This window comes from Dromaius novaehollandiae, chromosome 14 (assembly GCF_036370855.1).
Source record: "Dromaius novaehollandiae isolate bDroNov1 chromosome 14, bDroNov1.hap1, whole genome shotgun sequence".
NCBI lineage: Eukaryota > Metazoa > Chordata > Aves > Casuariiformes > Dromaiidae > Dromaius > Dromaius novaehollandiae.
The window spans coordinates 6,778,442-6,797,678 of record NC_088111.1 but is presented as its reverse complement, the minus strand read 5'-3'; the positions used below and the strand labels follow the sequence as shown (position 1 = coordinate 6,797,678).

The window sequence follows — 19,237 nt, the reverse complement described above, 5'->3', positions numbered from 1 at the left end:
AAATGTTGCTATAACACACTAATCAAACACATTGAAACATAGTGAAAAATGGCTATATTTTTGAAACCTCTTCTATTCATAGTAAACTGGTACTAATAACATACAAAAAATGTTCAGACACAAACCATTTCAGCGTGATAGTGCCCCTTTAACACAAAAACTCAGTACTGGATCTTTAAAGCTTAGCAACATTTCTACGTTCCAACCTTAGCCAAATTATCTACATAATTTATGCCTCTTTTTCTCAGACCTCCTGATATAGTCATATCTCACTGTGCGGAATTACAGTTATTATTGTATCATTTAAGCAAAGCGCTTAAAGGGGCAATTAAAAGCCTACTCCAAACTTAGAAAGATTATATGTGCAGACAGACGTGTGGCTGCCTGGGGCCTATAAAGCATTTAGCGTTCAGCCCTCAGCCCAAGTGCTTAAAAATGTCTGATTTTTTTCCTTAATGCAACAATTTAGTTTATTTCAGCAAGAGCTTACAAAACAGTGACATGTAAACAAGATAGCATTATATTTTCTCCTCCTAACTTACACACACAATAGGGCCATAGCAAGGACTGGACAAGAGGGACATACAAAACACCAGCAAAAACTTAATGGAATCAAGATTTTAATCCTTAAAATACAGTACTGCAAGAGCCAAAATTTCAAGGACTCTTGGCAAGGTTTTTACAAGCAAGAACAAAATCCTGCTCCAAGATCAGCTTTTTGGCAGGCTTGGAATTGCGTATCAAGACCTTTAACCGTGGCTCTGGCAAGCGGAAGTGATGCTTACTGGATTTTTTTCTTTTCTTTTCTTTTCTTTTTCTTTTTTCTTTTTTCTTTTTTTTTTTTAACAATTTTGATCTTTTTCTTGCTCTCTTTTTCATTTATTTTTCTCCCTCACACACCAACCTTGCATCTGTTCTAACTACCTAATACCCATTGGAGCTGACTCAAATGGAAGTATTGGAAAGAAAAATGATTACTGTCAGCTCCCGAATGCTCAGCAGCTATGTACCACTGTGAAAAAGGAGGAAATAGCAACAAATAGCAGGAAAAGGACAGCTATCTCTTTTAAATTATATTCCGTAACTCAAAAGGGTTTTCAGATTTGCACAGGCCCACATATTTTGCAAAGCAAATACAGGTATCGGCATAGAAAACTTCGGCTTACTGACAGCGAGCTTGCTTTGCAGGTACCGTCCTGGGAAGCTTCAGAAACCCCTCCAGGGGTTTTCAGTCCAGAAGCTGAAGACAACTGATATAGTTATTTCCTAAAGATGCTGTGCCAAATGACTCTAAGATCAATAAAAGATCTAGTGTTTATTTTATATGGGATCCTGAAGAAGTATACACACTGTAGGTGGACAGACTTGGCTCTGTAGCTGTCTGCCAACCAGCAGATGGATTTTAAAGGGACTTAAAATAAAATTGACATTGTAAAGGACTGTAAAATTTAAAGAACCTCAACTTATTTCTTACAGAAAGAGGCATATCAGTTTAGGAAATTTAATGTACCCCTAAACATGGCCTTTCAGTAGGCATCCAAGTGACATCAAAAGATCAAAGATGTGGCTTAGGAAGGAAAGAAACTCATGTCTCCTTTTGTATTGTAGTCATGCTCGGATATCCGACAGATTTTACTCTGTAATGGACAGGAAGGTGGATTTGGGTATGAAAACACTTTCAGAAGAAGCTGGTCTGCCCTCACTGCAGTCCTGATGAAGGAAAAGACTTTCTTATAATCACTTGACTAGTTCTGCTAGCTTTATTGAATCTGAATGCAGATGTTAATCATTATTTAAGGTTCACCTTCGATGTATCTCACCTTATTAAACAGTAAAAGATATGGAAATATAAATAAATCACCACGCTCTCCGTAGATTAAAAAAAATCTAGAAAGGAAGGTTTTCATTTCAGTGTTGAGAAATATAAACTTAAGCCATGTCTTGATACATAAATCCGCTGAAAATGAATGCTAGTTAGAGTTAATTATTTCCCAGCATATTTCAATACAACCACCCAAAGTAAACAGGTGAAAAAGCAAAAAAATCATTTTGGTTGTGAACCAATTTCTAGGTAGCTTTGAAGAGCATATGTAAATTTTTAAAGGTTGATACAGACTTTTAAAGAAAAAACAAAATAAAAGACAGTGCAAACAATCTACATACCTACAATCAGATTTGTATTCTGTGACTAATCTTTCAAAGTATTACACTGTGTGAATATTTTTGCCTTCATGAAACTCTGGTTTTAATTATATGGTTCTCTAAACATATTTCTAATCGTAAAGGTAACACCGTATGTCAGGCAGCTGGCTTAAGAGATGCATAATAATTTGGGTCAGAAAGATTGTTACGCTTAAATGTTTAGATGCAAAAAAATAATCAGCAAAAACTGACTGAATGTCAACGAAATGTATCAATAAATGAGCCACTGCACAAATAGCTATGTGGTTTGTCCTATTAAACAGCAAAATGAATCATCCAAAACCCTTCATTCAATACCATGAAGGTCAGACATTTACTGAACATTAAATCTATGTTGTTTTCTGAGTTATGAAATCAATGGTTTTCAGTAACGATGCCAGTCTAGCTTCTGATTTTACTTTATGCATTTAATATCAACATACGGTTTCACTTATATTTTAATGAGAAAATTATTTTACCATCTTGACAATATGGTGATACATCTTGCATAGAGCCAGAGATATCTGAAGCAATATGAGCTGCCCAAGAACTCTGAATCGTGGTTGACAGCACTGGGTTACAAATTCAGAAATTCGAATTAAGGATACAACTCAAATATATTCTCAGGAAGCTCCAGCTTTATATTAAACATGAAACGTCTCCATTTATATTTGACATACAACAAGTATAAAAATCTAGGTTACACAGAAGAAAGATCACTCCTCAAAATTAAAAGATTAATTACCAACAATTAAAATGACTCATCCTTTTAGTTAAAAAAATATAGTAACTGATTTATAAATTATTAAAAGCAATGAGAAAAGTGCGAGGCTAATACTAGCAACTTTTGGTTACTAAAGACTAGCTATAACTAATGTATAAAACTTTATATCGCCATTGTTCTGAGAAAAGGTAGAGTTAATACAAACCTTCTCTTTGTCATACATGTGCAAAAGAAGCCAGGTCTGTCTTGTCTTTTGAAATTTCCATTCTTCTGGTTTTTCAGACCAGCTGTGGTAAATTAAAGAGGAAAAAACACGGCTTAAATAAAAAAGTCTGATCAAAATATTTGTTACTCATTACTCGTTTCGTATAATGACTCCAAAAGCTTCATATGCACTACACGGAGTTTCCCAATACCTGTGTTAAACAGGTATTAGCACACATAATATGCAAGTGGCAAAAAAGAAGTACGAGAAGGCTACACAGCTTTCGCACAAGAAGGAAGTGAATATTTCCCAATTATCTTAAATTCATAAGAAATTAAACACCCTCTAACAGACTGGAAGGAGAGGCTCATGCTAGAACACGCACCTCAGCAGGGGGGAAAACACACCTTGGGACCCGGGAAATAAAACCACAGATAAACCGCTGACTACTATGGAGCAGAGAAAATGCATTTTTCAGCAGCATTTGTTTTCAGGCTTGGATTTGTCTCAAGGTGCAACTTAAATGTTGAAGTTTACTGGAGAGAAAATGCCTCACTCTGCCCTGGAACTCTGATTCCCATATGCAGCTCAAAACTTCAGACTGCTTCGATACTCTTATAAGTGAACGCATAAAACAAATGATTAACATCTGCAAATGTTCTTTGGCTGTTCATGAAACACATTTCAAGTATGCAAAATTTTAGCTGGGTTAAAATGGCAAATTTACATATAGCATGAAGATAATTTGAAAGCTGGTATATTTTGTTTTAAGTGAAGAAAGAGACAAACATATTTAGTTCTATAAACAAAAGAGCAAACTAACAAATCTCACTATAAAATAAATACAGCTTTTTTATCTGAAAGCATATGCATAAAAAATAGCATCTTCACATGTACAAAATCACTCAAAACCCTGAAATATTATTTAAACACCCAGCAGAAAGGATGAGGAGAAAAAAACTGCAAATTTTATACTTATTTGATTTTCCTCTAAAGAAAAACAAGTCTCCAGAGGGTAGGATGCAAGATGTCTTTAATGTTCCGGCTTGTTTTACACAGCAACAGAGAGCAGAGAAATCAATTGAAAAGCTAGCTGGGTCTGAGAATTAGCAGTGTTTAAACATTGTCAAGTCTAATAAAGCACAAGAGTCCTCATATGCAGTGAAGGCTGTACCAGCAAATACATTGTTCAGTCAATTCAGTGAAATAGGAAGAACATGACTGCAAATTTGTACAGCAGGCTAACACGGCAGCCTCTGCAGAAAGCCTAAAAGAAAAAAATTGTTTTCTTAACAACTCAGGATAAGAAAAAGCCTGCAACAACCTAGTAGCGTTATCACTAGGTAAACTCAATTAAAAACCTTTGTAGCCAAAATATAAGGTAAAAATCAGACAAGCAATGGTAAACCAGCAAAGACAAACATTAATAACCAAAACATATAACATTATCAAAGATAATCCACAGATCCACAAATAAACTGGTTTAAAAGTCTCTTTTCGGACAGTTACAATAAACAGGCAAAAGATCAGAAAACAAATCTTGCACAAAAGCAAGCGCTCCAAAGCTGATTGCCAAAAGTTATAAAAAATTAACATCTCTCTGCCACCATCATCACCAACCTGGAAACCAAAATCCTCGCAAGCAAACACGATTCAGCCTTCGGTGTCACCTGACTGTGACCGCTGCACGGCAATGCCTATCTAAAGTACAAAAGTTGCAGTGCGAGGAACCTACGGTAAACAAGGGGGGAAAAGGGCCTTTCTTGTTGGCAGTTTGTGGGGCAAGACACTTGCTCGTTTGTATGCAATTCCTCTGTATAGCAGGCAGAAACGTGGTGCTCTCCTGGCTGCGGGACTGGAACTTCTGCAGGGAGCGACTTACCTTCCACCAGTCCTTTAAAACAAAGGATGGTGCTTGCTGTTAAAAGAAACCTATCAGATTCATCCTCCTAAACACATACCTGAAAGTTATTATAGAAAACGCTGTACCTTTGCACAGCAGGAGTAAGAGGTAAGTCTAAAAATCTTTTTTACATTAAATAAGCGTGGCAAGAGAGTTTACGTTATAATTTCTGCAATGTGACAAGAACAAGCTGAATGACAGATCTGAGACCTCGTCCTGTGAAAAACGTTCCTCTTCAAACGAAAACCTTTAAAATATGTCTTTATTTCTGTAAGCTACACAATTTATGTATACATTTGCAATTTATATTCACTGGTTAGATATACCACATAATACTTTGCATATCTTACTCTGTTGATTTTATATTTCCATCACTTACAGTATCATCTGAGTAGTCCTAAGCATTAACTTGAAAAATACATCCTGATTTCACTAATCTCCTATAAAGCTATATGATGTTAGAATACCTTTATTACCTGGTTTATAAAAAACGGAGACTAACAAATGAGTGCAATATAAGGTTAACTGCTCTTATTAGTCTATTACCAAAACCATATGCTCTCTCTTACATGTTAAGGCAAACCATTATGCTCTTGCATCTAAGATCCTACATTAACTTTCGTTTTAGGGTATTCTCTTGTAGAACCAAAAAAAGTTTCAGCTAGTTTTCTGGAAAGGTTTCTCTCTGGGTACACCATAATCATTCATACGGACATTCATACAGACAACAAATACTTTGAGTTTTTAACCCGTATTCTCTGTACGGCTGCATCAGTCCCTGTTTCCTGCCTCCCCCTGCCCACTCCCTGGCTAAGCTCTTGACGTCGTTTCCTATCAAACCGTGGCCAAAACGCTCATGATAAGGGATGCACAGTCTTCATGACGGACAATGCAGCAGCTGTTCCCTGTAAATGGACCCCCCAAAAATTATTAAAGTAAAAGTTTTCCACTGATTCCTATGACTGTTAGCAGTTTTAAAACCTATGGAAAGTATCACTATGTGACAAAGCGAGAGAGGTGTCTCTTTTTGTTATAACGAGATAATTAGTACATTTTCAGAAATGTCCTACTTTTAAACTACAAAAGTTGGAGCTTTGTAACACAAGAGAGGTCCAGTGTAATAGAGTGTAAGACCAACTATGTTATAGTAATAAACCTTTTTTTATAGACGATCAAAGCCTCTTTCACAGTTTGAATTAATTTAGTAGCCTTCAGAAGTATCTATCTCCAGATCTAATATAAACTACGGAATTGGATGAAAAATATACGTGTTTAAAACATGTATTTTTCCACTATGCCTAGGGCTAATTTTCAATATATTGTACAAACACTAATTGCTTTCTTTACACAGATATTGTTTGAATCTTTCTTATGAGCTCTAGCTCATTGAAAAACACATTGGTTGACTTTAGTTAAAAAGAACTTTTATGTGTGTGGAAATGATGTTCTTAAACAGCTTTGGAATCGAAGATACAGAGGAAATGAATCAAATGAATCAAGTGGCCTAGAAAACTTCATATTTTGGATTTTTTTTTTTTTTTAACATGACAGTCCCATGTAGGAACATTGCTCAAGATTCTCAATGGTCTATCTCATAAATAAGTTTCAGTCCATACATTAAACTAACCCTACACACTCTCTCTCTTCTACAAATTTATTCCCAAAACATGGTTGCGTTGTACCATCCCAACTGCTCAACACAAGTGTAATATGACCGTAAAAGGCTTAACGATGTCCCTTATCAATATATTGACAGAAAAGAGGCCATTTTTGAGAAGTGTTAGCATAATTAGGCACACAGAAGAAAACTGCTAGCGTGCAGGACAGAGATCTGAGATCGGCATCTCTGAGATATAGTAGAAAGAAAGGGGGAAGGGAAAGCAGTCATACTGGTTCCAGAAACACAGTAAGAGAAAAACATTATCGTTACAAATTGGATTCAGAAAGACAATAACGTATCTGTTTAGACTACTGCCCAGGAGAAAATGCTATAAAGCTGCCACAATTATTAAATAATATCCGATGTAGAGAAAAGAACTATGCTGAGAACGAGCCATGTAACTCATTCAAATCAACTGAAAAGATTACTGGGTAAGAAACAAGTCTCAAGAAATCAGAAAGAATGAAAGACAAGTGACTGCTAATGACCAAGGCCGTGCCTGAGAGCACTATTTCCTGTTATATGCAAACAACTCTAGCCAGAATACTGCACCTCATCCAATTTTGTGCCATTTACTGTCCAGCACAGCTTCTAATACCTCTTCCAGAACAGGTATCTGTCCAAGGTAAAGCAGACTCTGGCACAGAGTGTAGACTTTTCCAGCGTACAGCTCACGATTAGTACCAAGGAAATCATTTGAAAGGTTTCTCCAGCCCTAAGGGTCAGGTCACAGTGGAACCTCCCCTTCCACTCCTGTGCTTGACCCAGGAGGACCCTCATGTCTTTCTCTCACCAGCTTCCTTGAATCCGACACGGAGGAATGGACCAAAGGATCTGTTCATTACACCATATTCAAAGCTACGTTGCAAAGATATATCACAACTGCTAAAAGCAGTGTACTGCAGCACTCTACAAAAATTAGTACCTTCTTCCCACCCCATTTACCCAGATACTTTCCATTTTTATACACTCAATTATTCACCCTAGTGAAACTTGTCTTTAATAATCACCTGTGTTCTTGTAAGTGTCCTACATGGAAGGGTGAACAGAAGTGAGGGCACTCGGCTAAGGCTTGCAGGAATCAGGCTAAGTACTTTGCTCCCTCAGAGCTCTGCAAACTGTGCAAAATGTTTCGTTTCTGTGCTCAGTCCCCTATCTGTAAAATGTGGATAACAGGTGTTTCCTCAATAAAGAACAACCACACTTTAAATAATTCCCTTAAAGGTATTAAAAAGCTTGTTTAAACACCGATGGAAGTTTTATATGCCCTGCAATGCATATAATGCATTAGGAATAATACTTTTTTGTCCAGTCATAACACATACAATTATTTAAAGGGGAATGTACAAATATTTATTTTTATTGTGGACATTCAGTCTTTTTTCTATTGCTTTCAGGGCATTTAAAAACCATTTCTTTTAAAAAGATTTTTTGAATTACTTTCTTTGTCAACACCAAGTACATGTATCCACAATGACCAAACGCAGCATTGTCAGAAACCAGTCTCGAGGATCTGCCAGGAGGTGCTTGGGAACGCCTCCATGCCGCATGCTGAGAAAGCTAGCTTGCACTATGCTCCAATATTGCATATGAGATAAGAGGAAACCTCATTTCAAATGTGTGATGCTGATTTTTCCCATTTGGAAAAAATATCCAAACTTGAAATTCTAGATAGATTTCTAAAGACTTGGCTGGAATGGTTATAGTTGAAATCATAGACTCACTAATCTTTGACAATAGTCAAGACAGAGATGTAAGAGAGTCATGTCCTTTACTCCTAGTTGTGATTTTCTCACATCATGGATGAATCTGTTCATCTCCCAACTCCCACTCCTGGGAAAGTTAGTATATTTACACTGACACTCTCAAATCCAGTGTGAAAATTAATTAAATTACAACTCAGTTAAAGGTTTTCCTTATTTTCCTGGAAGAGGAGACATTGATGAAGATCTTTTGCCAGAAAAAAAACTTTCTAAAATTGTCAACAGATTTTAGAGCCAGTGCCACATTTTTGGTAGAACAGCTATCCTGGCACCATTTCTCAATCTGTGGTTTAAAAACAATTTTTCAGTTTATTCTTCCATCTGGTTTAGACGCAGGATAATGACTAAAGACCTGTGAAAAGGCAGGAGGAAAAAAGCTTGTATTTTTTTTAGTTTAAGGAGCAAGCACGAAGGAAGAAAGAAACAAACATGCTAAATTTTAGTATCTAAATTTGTCCTGATGTCCAATATAAGGACAGATTGTATGTATACAGGAAAGTAAACAGGCCACAGGATTTTCTTAGAAAGTATTTATAAAGCAAAATGAAAGGGCCTATATGCCTTAAAGCAATAGTATGATTAAATCTACATAAAACGTTTATCACAGCATATCTTCTATTATATGTACTTTTATCACTTGCCATTATTTGTAACATTTTATATTATGCTTGCATCCTGAAGCTTCAGCCAAGATAGAAATCCCCCTCCTCCCTCACTATAGGCACTGTTCAAATGCAACATGAGACATTTCCTTGAAGCGCTCAGAGTATAAACAGATGAGACAGATGATAAGTGGAAAGTTGACCCAGAAAAGTGTAATAATGGCTCAAAATCATACAGCAGGTCATCAATAGGGCTTATATCTCTTACATATGGTACAATGTATGTAGGGCACCTTACTGTGATTCAACTTGTCTAGACTTCATAGACTCAAACCTATCTGCAACTGCCACCAGCACTCCACTGGAAAAAAACTATTTTTTAAAAAATTCCTTTTCTAGCACAACTATTTAACCACTGGTATCCGCATTAGCCTGCCTGCAACAAAACTACATTTTGATCTGAAAATATATATAGCACTAATAATGCTATTTTTTCCAGCAGTAATAGAGAGGTCACTAGCAGTCTTCAAAGAGCAAAGCTAATATATATTATGCTAAATATGCTTTTTATTTTACATCCATTTATGAAGAGAGAGTTTAATTATCACAGGAAAAGAAGAAAGAAAATGAAATTTGAGCGCTTCAGAGCCAATCTGCTCTGCTCCTGCAACAAATATTCTACTATATCTCAATGTTGTGTTGAAGGCCCATCTCCTCGCCAGATGTCCATCTTTCCTTGCACTTAATTCTCATCAGACCAATGGCCAGACCAGAAGTAGGGGGGAAAGGAAAACCGAAAACAACTGTTCTGCCTCCCTCCCATGAAGAACATGCTGGGGGGTATGAGGAGGTAGAGAGGGCCCCATAGTCTGTATGAAAATCATGTAACAAGCCAGCTGCAGTAAAATCGTTTACAAATGTTGGCAGCAGTCCATTTATATAAACACTTTCTGATGATCAGATGAGGGATATGCTACCAGACCCAGGAAAAGCAAGTAAGGTCATTTCTCTTCTCCTCTGTCTTACCATTACACCACATAATGTGCAACCGTGATACCAAATACTCCTGCCAGGGCATGGATTCAGCTTAGCTGCAACCACTAGCTCATTTTCACCATCTTTTTAAATTTTAAATCAGCTTTTAAAACTTTTAAAGACTTTGGTCCTAGCTGCTTAAAGAAGAGAAAAATAATATAAAAGGTTAAACGATTAAGAACAAATGACAACAATTTCTTTTAAAAACTGTTTTGTCTGATTGCAGGCATTCAAACATTATACTGTTTGTCTTCTTTCATTTGCCTATTTCAAGAATTTAAATCTGCATATCCTTCATTGATAGTACTTTTACATCTTTAAGTATTATGCTGGGTAAAAGAATTACACAGCATTTTTTGAAGGACAAATTAAAATATCTACAAACTTGATCAAAGGAGGGATTTGAGGAGCACACAGATTGTAATCAGATTGAAAGCACTCCTTGAGAGTCTGTAACTCCATATTGCTGAGAGAAGATTAGGTTCTGCGGCGGTTTCAGCTAGAGCAAATAATCGCTGGATTTCACTGCTCAGCAGGATGAGCAACGCACGTCCTCTCAAGCTAGATCTAGAAGATTCAATTTTATTGCTCAGGGCTGCAAATGTACAACAGCAATGCCTAGTCACGTGTATACAGCTAGAGGTGCATTACCCTAAAATTGCTCCAGCTGGCCATGCGAAAAATTCTATAATTTCAGCGGTGCGGGGTCAGACCTATACTAGCTATACTTAGAATATAACAGTGTCAATAAAAGGAGAATTAGACAAGGTACTGAAAAGCTGCTATGAGAAGTCATATATTTAATAATATAATAATAAAAGTTTGTATAATTAATTAAGGCCTATCTCCTTAACAGAAAAGCAAGCAATGATTAAAAAAAAAATTACTTTTGGCTTTTAATAAGAAAATACCAGAAATATAAGAAAGTGTCACAGCTTTCAAAATAGTGATATTGAAGGAAAATGCTAGGAGAGAAACCAACTTCATATGAAAATCTATCAGCAAAAGTTTCTGAGAGGCAATGAAGAATTGAGCGTTGGCAGAAAGATTTGAAGACTGCAGCTCTTGGCTGACAGATTTCGCTTTGAGGTAGTCAGGATGCTAAAGTGCAAATTTATTGCTTAATATATTGAGTTGAAAGTTTGTATTACATAGTTATTATGCATGTGCTATTTTAAGAAGCCCTGAAGCCACAAAGTGAGGCAGGCACCCTGTGAAGGTGTCTAATCCAGCTGGGCCTCTGATCAGCAACACTGCTGAAAATGTGGTGCTTTTTTGCAACCACATGTTTTTAATATAACTTCAGGTTGGGTGTTTCTGCACTGTTTCTACTTTTGCAAAGACTAAAGGACTTCTCTAGCCAACAGGATCAGAAGCACACCTCTGCAATTCCAAAGTCCAGCTGCGGGTCGGTATCTGCTCTATTTACTGACACATTTGTCAGGCCACATGTTAACACGCACCAGAGGGACATTTGATTAGAATATGAAAAAGCAATGCTCTCTCCTACTGTGTTAACATGATGCCTGCATCTGCCAAACGCCTACCTGCATTAAGTCCCAGCACCATGAAAACTCTCCCTTTCAGACACTCAGCATCCAGGACACCTGGTCCCAGTCCTCAGTGTCCTCCTCTCTTCCTCTCCTCTTGCAGGGAGCCCGGCTGGCCTCCTTTCCTCTCCTCAGCCCAGAGGCAGGAGGAACGGCGTAGAGAGAAACTACTTTCAGTGCACCCTCCAGACAGTGCCTGTCCACAAGATTCGAATCCAGACTTCCCAGAAGGGCTTCCCTGTATCCCTGATGCAAAGGAGCTGCTCGGACCACAGGCTGTGGTGTCTGTGAACCCGTGGGGTGCAATGGGAGCAGCCCATCCACTGCGACCCGGAGGGTGGCCAGGTAGACTAGGTCCTAGCAGCACATGTCAGGAACAAGTTCCCGTGTAGTCTCCTTGCTCAACACCTGGGGCTACTCAGGCTGATAAACAGCTGGCCTTAAATCAGTCCCACACACTGTGCTGTCCAGAGGGTCTAGTGGAAGCCTCCACAAAAGGAGGAATCCATCCCTCAAAGGGAGGCTGACCCATAAGCCTATGCTTTAGGACTGACTCCTCCACCTTTCTACAGGGCTGGCCCTTTCTGGTGACAATATTCTGTAGGCATATAAAAGAAATCATGGATTGTAGGATTCCCATCTACTTAAGTCAGTTCTCCTAGGACAGTACTGAATATCAGGTATTTATCAATTTTGATACCAGCCCTAGATGCACTCTTGCAGAAATTAAGTTTTGGGGCTTTTTTTTTTTTTTTAATTAGGGCCAAGTATTTTTATGGCTAGCTAATGAGACACACCTTTTTGTACAGTTTGTTTAGAGTAAAAAAAACCCCCCATATTATTAAAATTTGTACTGGATGGCAAGCATTCTAACATCCTAATCCATGGGGTATAAAAATAAAAATTTCACAGACATCTACTACTACGAAAAAAACTTTCCCTCTTTTCTTTGTAACAGGAAGCATATGTGCAGCCCTCTTCAAATTACCCATCAAACAGATGGCTTTTACAGTGCACCTGGAAGGATACCAGATTTGGGGTTGTTCTCCACCAACAGCAGGAGCATATATAGAGGCTTTCAAAAAAAATGACCTGCCAGCCATCTTCGTCATCTTTACATCCCAGTTTGGAGACCCCACAGCTGCGTTCAGTAGGAAGTATGGCAGAGACAGAGACAGAGGCAGAAGGAGAGAAAGTGTTGCAGATCCCTGGCCATTTGGAAATCCTAAGTTACAGCCAACACTTTACGGAATCATTTACTCTGCTTTCTGCAGAGAGTTTTAAAAAGGGACAAGCAAACTAAAGTATCAAGATCAACCTAAAACTGTATGGCAGTTGACAGCCCACTCAGATTTTCTTGATATAGCTGATATTTTCAGGTACCTCTCAGTGCACAGTAAAATCCAGCCTTGCATGATGGTATTCAGAACGCTATCAGATTCTGCGCTTCTAATATCCTGTGATGCGTATTGTGTTACTAAGATTTCAAGTAATCTGTGCATAGAGAAACTGATCTGCCAATTACTGCTTCCTGCAGATGGCTCTCATTCCAATTTAATTTTATTCATATAAAAGTAATTACGATACCTTTTTGGGCATCGTCATATTAATAAATGTGTGAAATAGGAGATGAGTTTTATTAAGGATCCAGTTTTATTATTTCAAAAATATTGCTTGTTACTCTAACTCTGCTTGGGAAGCCTTGACGGCTCCCTGGAGCTAACTGATTAATAATCATTGCCAACTGCATTTTAAATTTTAATTTTGGCTTTGGCTGACTAGCCTAAATGATTCCCTAGAGCTACAAAACTACTCTCCACTGTATTTTGAATATTTGGGCTTTGGATGAATAGTTTAAATGTGTTTGAGGAAGTGAGCAGGCGTGTTAATTCTTCTAGATTTAAATTTTATGACAAAGAGAAAACATGAAACTGTCTTTCTGCATTTCTGCCATCTCAGGAGTATAGTCTGAATGGAAGAAGATGGGTGAGTAGAGAATGCCTTTTCCTAAATCCAGAAGATGAGTTAAGTATGAAATGCCTGGGCTCTGAGCCAGGCACTAGGCAACAGTTTTGGACAGCCAGTGGAGAGCAGACTTCAGAGAATGGGATGAAGAGCTGTGTTTCATGCTCCTTGAATAAACATTCATTGCAAATGATATTTTATTCATATGAAATAAATAATCTCTGCAATTTGCTATTAGTTAAAAAATACCAATAGGTAGTTGTAGTAATGCTATCTTACATGTGAAATGGGTAATTTTAATTACTCTTTGTAACCTGAATAAGTAATAGTGCACGAATTTCCCTCAAGACAAATGGAAAAGATCAGTGATTGTGTGAAGTGTTGAGCACTCATAACTTCAGTGGGAAATGAAGGTGCCTAGTTATTGTCAGGATTAGGTCCTGAAGTAGACTGGCCTGTTACTAAAGACTTCTGCTTCTGAATCTCTCTAATATATCTCACAAGGTTGCTAAAAGTCATTTCAGATGAAAAAAAATATTGGAGCTGCTTAATCATTTAATTAGATGTAACCCCTTTTGTATAATAATATGGACAGATGAAAGCTGGATCTCAACTTGAACTATCTAATGACTACATTTAATAAACTGTTAAGAAAATTCATCTATACTAAATTTTATTTTGCTGGAAATGAGAGTCGTTAAGCAAGGATGCATTAAATTTTCCTAATTAGGTTTGCAAATAAAGAAGTTATTTTACAGGAAAGAGAATCGGTCAAAGAAACCTGAACTATACCTCAACGTTTATGGGCTTAACACCTGTAATCTAGTTTTCCCCATCTGAGGAAGCTTTACAGCACAATGATTAATTACTGCTAATACAATTTATAGCTCTGACAACTCACTTGAGTAGATTTAAGAGCAGCCTTAAAATCCTACTGAAAAATTTATAAATAAAAGTAAACTAAAGTCTGAAAAAACCTCATTTATCCAGGGTGAATGGAAAGCCTCCTCAGGCACATGAGAACAAGAGGTCCCAAGAACCACCAATCTTGTCTGACACATATATGTGTTTGACACATATATAAGTGAGAAACTTATACAAGAGAAAAATCATATACATGTGACCGAGAATAGAAGTGCTGTCTTTAACCTGCAGCTGGCCAGCTCTGGAATTTTTGTTCCTAGTTTTATCAAGCAGCAGCAGATTGGAATAAAGCTACTCTGGTCATTTGCAGTAATACCACTAAGGACCACCGCTAATGTCAACAATACATCTTTAAGATCAGGTTAATTTTACAACATTGCTGCTATGAAAAGTAGTGGGAAACAGTAGATGTAAGATCCAGACCACTGGAGACAGAAAGCTCTCTCTCAAAGTAGCCTAAGGGTTTGGAATATTAACCCACATATTGCTTGCTGACCCCAAAATTACTATAGAAGCTCGTGGCCTCTAAGAACCTCTTGAGACAGCACCACAGAAAAAAAATCTATGCAAGCTCCTCTTTAAGAATTAGGAATTGAGAAAAATTCTACAGGTCTGTTGAGACCAGACTTTGGTAGAGGGCCAAAGAAAACAGACCATGTTCAGATGAGAAGAAAGCTATGTCTAGTTTCCCCCATGTCACTTGGCTGAAAGGACCCTCGGATAACGCAAGGGCGTTGGTGAGTCACAAACTCCATCATTGTTTAATTTATCCATCTGAAAAATGGCACAATACAACAATGTCTCAAAGGCTGTCATAACAACAGTGAATAAATTAGTGTAAAAATATTTTTTTTAGTTTGTCAAAATACAGGAATGATATGCTATCATTAAAGGTATTATAAAAAAGCAATTTACCATTACTATGACCTGGAGAAGATAGAGAAGATACTTTTTTAAAAACAAAATAAAAATCCATTTAAGGATGGGTATGGTTAGCTGATAAATTTTTTTTCAGCTGATCCTGTAAATGATAGGTGTCATTTCAAAAGGATTTGAGAATTCATGTTAATGATGCTATTAAATACAGCATTTCACCCTGAGACTGTTTGAACCAAATGCCCAAGTAAATATTTTGACAGCTTTGCTTCACACTGAAAAAGGGGAGAAAAAAAGAGACAGAAGGTTTCAAAGTAAATCACTCTTCAGCTATTACCAAAATATGCTTTGGGACCTTCTATAAAATTAATTCAAAGATTTAGAAAGACGAATGATTTGATTTGGAGCTGTAAAGCAGGATTAGAGTTTCTTGTTCTGTATCTCCCTTTTTGTAAAATTTAGTGACCATTTATGGTTATGGAAATTACAAGAAATCTCTTTCCTCTGCCATAAACTAAACAGTACAATGAGCAGATTTAGCAAGATGCAACAGCTACTGATTCTGACTGACAACAACTTAGCAAGGACATCAGCTTCCCTTACTTTCTCCTCTTAAGCCATGCATTAGTGCTAAGTAAATGGATCAGAGAGCTACTCCAAAACTACTCCATATAAAAGATAGAAAGGTTTTTATCTAGAATAATATTTATTGCTAAACCCTGAAAGGTTTCTTTCAGGGAAAGTCTTGCGAGTCTGGTTGCTTTTTCCAAGCTTAGTTGAATGAGTTGAATCATACGCATTTACTTTTTGACTGGAAAACCATGCAAAGGTTGAGGTTTCCTACTTCTGAATGAGTTGAAAATAGTGGCAGAAATATCTGCAATGTTTAAGAACATCTGCTCGTAACTAAGCTCAAAGTCTTAAAACCCAACATTTCAGAATCTTCAAAACCACCATGTGTTTTGTCTCTAGAAATCACAGTTGCTTACACAGCAAGCTAGAAATGGCAGAATACATCCAAAAATATTTGTAAGCACCTAGTTCTTCAAAATGCTAGCACTTGATATATCAGTATGGAGAGGACTTGTTAGAAATGACTGAAATTATAAAAAATGTCATTCTGTCCATCTGGAAGGATTTCCAGGACAGTATTCTGCATATCCAGAATATATTCATATGGTTCAAGTTTTCCCTAGGAATTCCTGATAAAAATAACTACGATCAGCACCAAGCTACGTATTTTTTTTTTAAACTTTTGATCACTGCTTTTAGAATTAAGCAGTAATTACCGGTACTACTATTTGTCACAGTAAGCTTTAATGGACAACAAATTTATCTTCAGTTGCAGCTAAAGAAGCCTCAGCATCTGCTCTGGCATTGAAAGCAGTATCAGCTCTGTGCAATGCCCAAGCTTGTTTGGAGACAAGACTTATTAACTCAGGTTCATCTCAGTGTTAACCTGGTTATTCTGTTTCCAGACCGGAGCTGGCACATCTGCACAGCCCTGTGCCATGCGGGCACCTCAGTCTGTTCAGACCGAGTTCAGGCGTCTCTTTAACAATCTCCACAACATATTGGACTTGCGTGGCAGAGATGCAGACCAAAACTGTTGTCCTCCTTTTTTGGTGAGCCCTCCTACAGGCACAGCCTGGGCTACTTAGTCCAGATAGCTATAATATTTATAGGCTGAGAAGGAGACATGATATATATAAGCAACAGTAATCTGCACAAACTCAATAAATTTAAAGTTAGATGGTAATGTGTTTCTTGCAAAGCAGCAAAAATGTAATAGAACCATAGAAAAGAGCTATCTCATCAAGAAGTTAGTAATGCTTTAAAAGTAACTCCTGTATAATATTCCTGTGGATGCCATTCTGGAGTTAGAAAAACACTGGCATGGATCCAAAACAGTTTCTCCTATCAGCTGCCACCAAGATACAAAAAAGCGTATCCAGAAGTCAGTAAGTGTATCGTAGGGACTGAAAATCATCAAGTTGGACTGCAGTCACACATCTTGATTAAACAGGCAAAAGCTCTGTGTTGCTATTACTGGAGTGTAACATGACATTCACAGAATCCTAACTGCACAGTTTGAATAATCAGATGATAATGAGAACACTAACATTTGGAAATGCATATTATAAATCCAAATCTGAAATGGTAGTGTGTGACTTCGCTACAGCCAGGCTGAAGTGAGGTGAAAAGTATTGTCCCTATGACATTCAGTGAAAACTTTATTATGATTATATCCGGCATATTCATGCCAGCACTGTAATTACCACAAAACTGGGTAATAGTTTACCAAAAACAACAAAAAAAGACAAAAGGTTTTTAGCAGACAGCAAATTAAACACGAAATTACAACGTGATATGGCTCAAATATCAATCCAATTGCTTTGTAGAGTTTCTGGGTGCTACTGGGGCTGTTAGGGAATTATGAACAAACTGATGTGGCCTGATCAGCTGCCAAGGGTTACTGAAGTTACACAGGGACCATGGGATGATGATAACCTAACTCACTCTGCTATTGTTAGAATAAGGCTTTTCCTCTGCCACAGAGACAGAGACTTCCTCTAAAATGTGGAAGACCTGTTCAACTATTAACACCAGTCGGCCAACATTTCGTTTTACAGATGCACTGATTTAGGTCAAGGAGAGGAATTCCACTTTAAAGACATGTTAGGCCCTGGTAGAAATTAAAAATCAAGCCAATAGAGAAAGTTGGAGGACAGTGCTAAAACAAAATCACAGATCTCTATAGTGTTAGAAAGGGCACAAGAAATCAGATAGAAAGTGCCTGTCAAGTTCATAAAAAACACAGCTGCAGAACAATGCCAAATGCAATTTTTCCCGTATCTGACTCTCCGGATTCGTAAGGTTTGTTATATAATTAATGAATGTGACAAAATGACCAGAAGCATGTATGAATAAATTAATTACATCCATAGTTAATGCTTGCCCCTGAACCTTTAAAAAATAGGCCTTCAATTATTAAAGCAAAACTATCCCCTATCGCTATTTCCCTAATCTTTGAGGAAAAGCTGCTCTTTCAAGACACCTTAAAGCCTCAGTTCTTAAAGGGAATTCAGCAACAATTTGCTTTCTAATTACAATAGCTTTTCTTAAGTTCACATTGTATTTTTGCTATTGGCTAATTGAGATTCATAATTTGATCAGTTCTCCACTAGTCTATGAAATTCAAGGGAAGTGATGAGCTTTTGCAAATGCTGTATCTCCCTATCATAAAGGAAACTCGTTCATTGGTCTTGGCCTTTATTGTGTAGAGAGCGTTTGTAATGAGACTTTCCTGCTTTTTGTGCTACAGCCTGTATCAGCTCATGAAAGTCCTTCTTACAAACGTCACACAGGCTGGTAATTGCATTCTGGGGACAATGGCAAAGTCACAATTAAGTGAGAAGCAAATCTGGATACAGAGATACTTTGCTAAAGCTTTGTGGAAACTCTGATGAAGACCTGTAGTGTTTAGAGCGGCTTAACATTTAGAGAATTTATAGAAGGATACACTGGCATTGATGTTGCTAACCATTCAGATGATTTAAACTCTACTAATTACATGAGTGTGTGGCTCTTCCTATTTATTCTGACAGTTTTAGGAGATGAGATTCTGGAATTTCAATACTTTTCAAACAGTTTTCTTCTCAAGACTAATAACAAAAAATGTCTGGAATATTCAATAATATTTGCATTAGACGCTGAATGTTGATTTGATTTTGCACTTCATTTTCCTGATGCCCATTTTATTGTTTTTAATATCAGAAGAGACTGTTATGAAAGTCTGGCTTCCTGAATAATACAGATCATACAAAACCTTGCATTTCCTATATTGAG

At 37.3% G+C, this 19,237-nt stretch overlaps 1 protein-coding gene across 5 annotated transcripts in view; it reads right to left on the bottom strand.

The window, feature by feature from the left end:
- C14H7orf50 (chromosome 14 C7orf50 homolog) overlaps window positions 1-19,237 on the bottom strand; it is a 133,803-nt gene that overhangs the window by 2,621 nt on the left and 111,945 nt on the right. For all 5 annotated transcript variants that reach the window (XM_026116098.2, XM_064520206.1, XM_064520208.1 and 2 more), the window contains one exon: window positions 3,111-3,192. In XM_026116098.2, coding sequence (XP_025971883.2) covers window positions 3,111-3,192 — 82 coding nt within the window. The remainder of the gene's footprint in view (window positions 1-3,110; window positions 3,193-19,237) is intronic.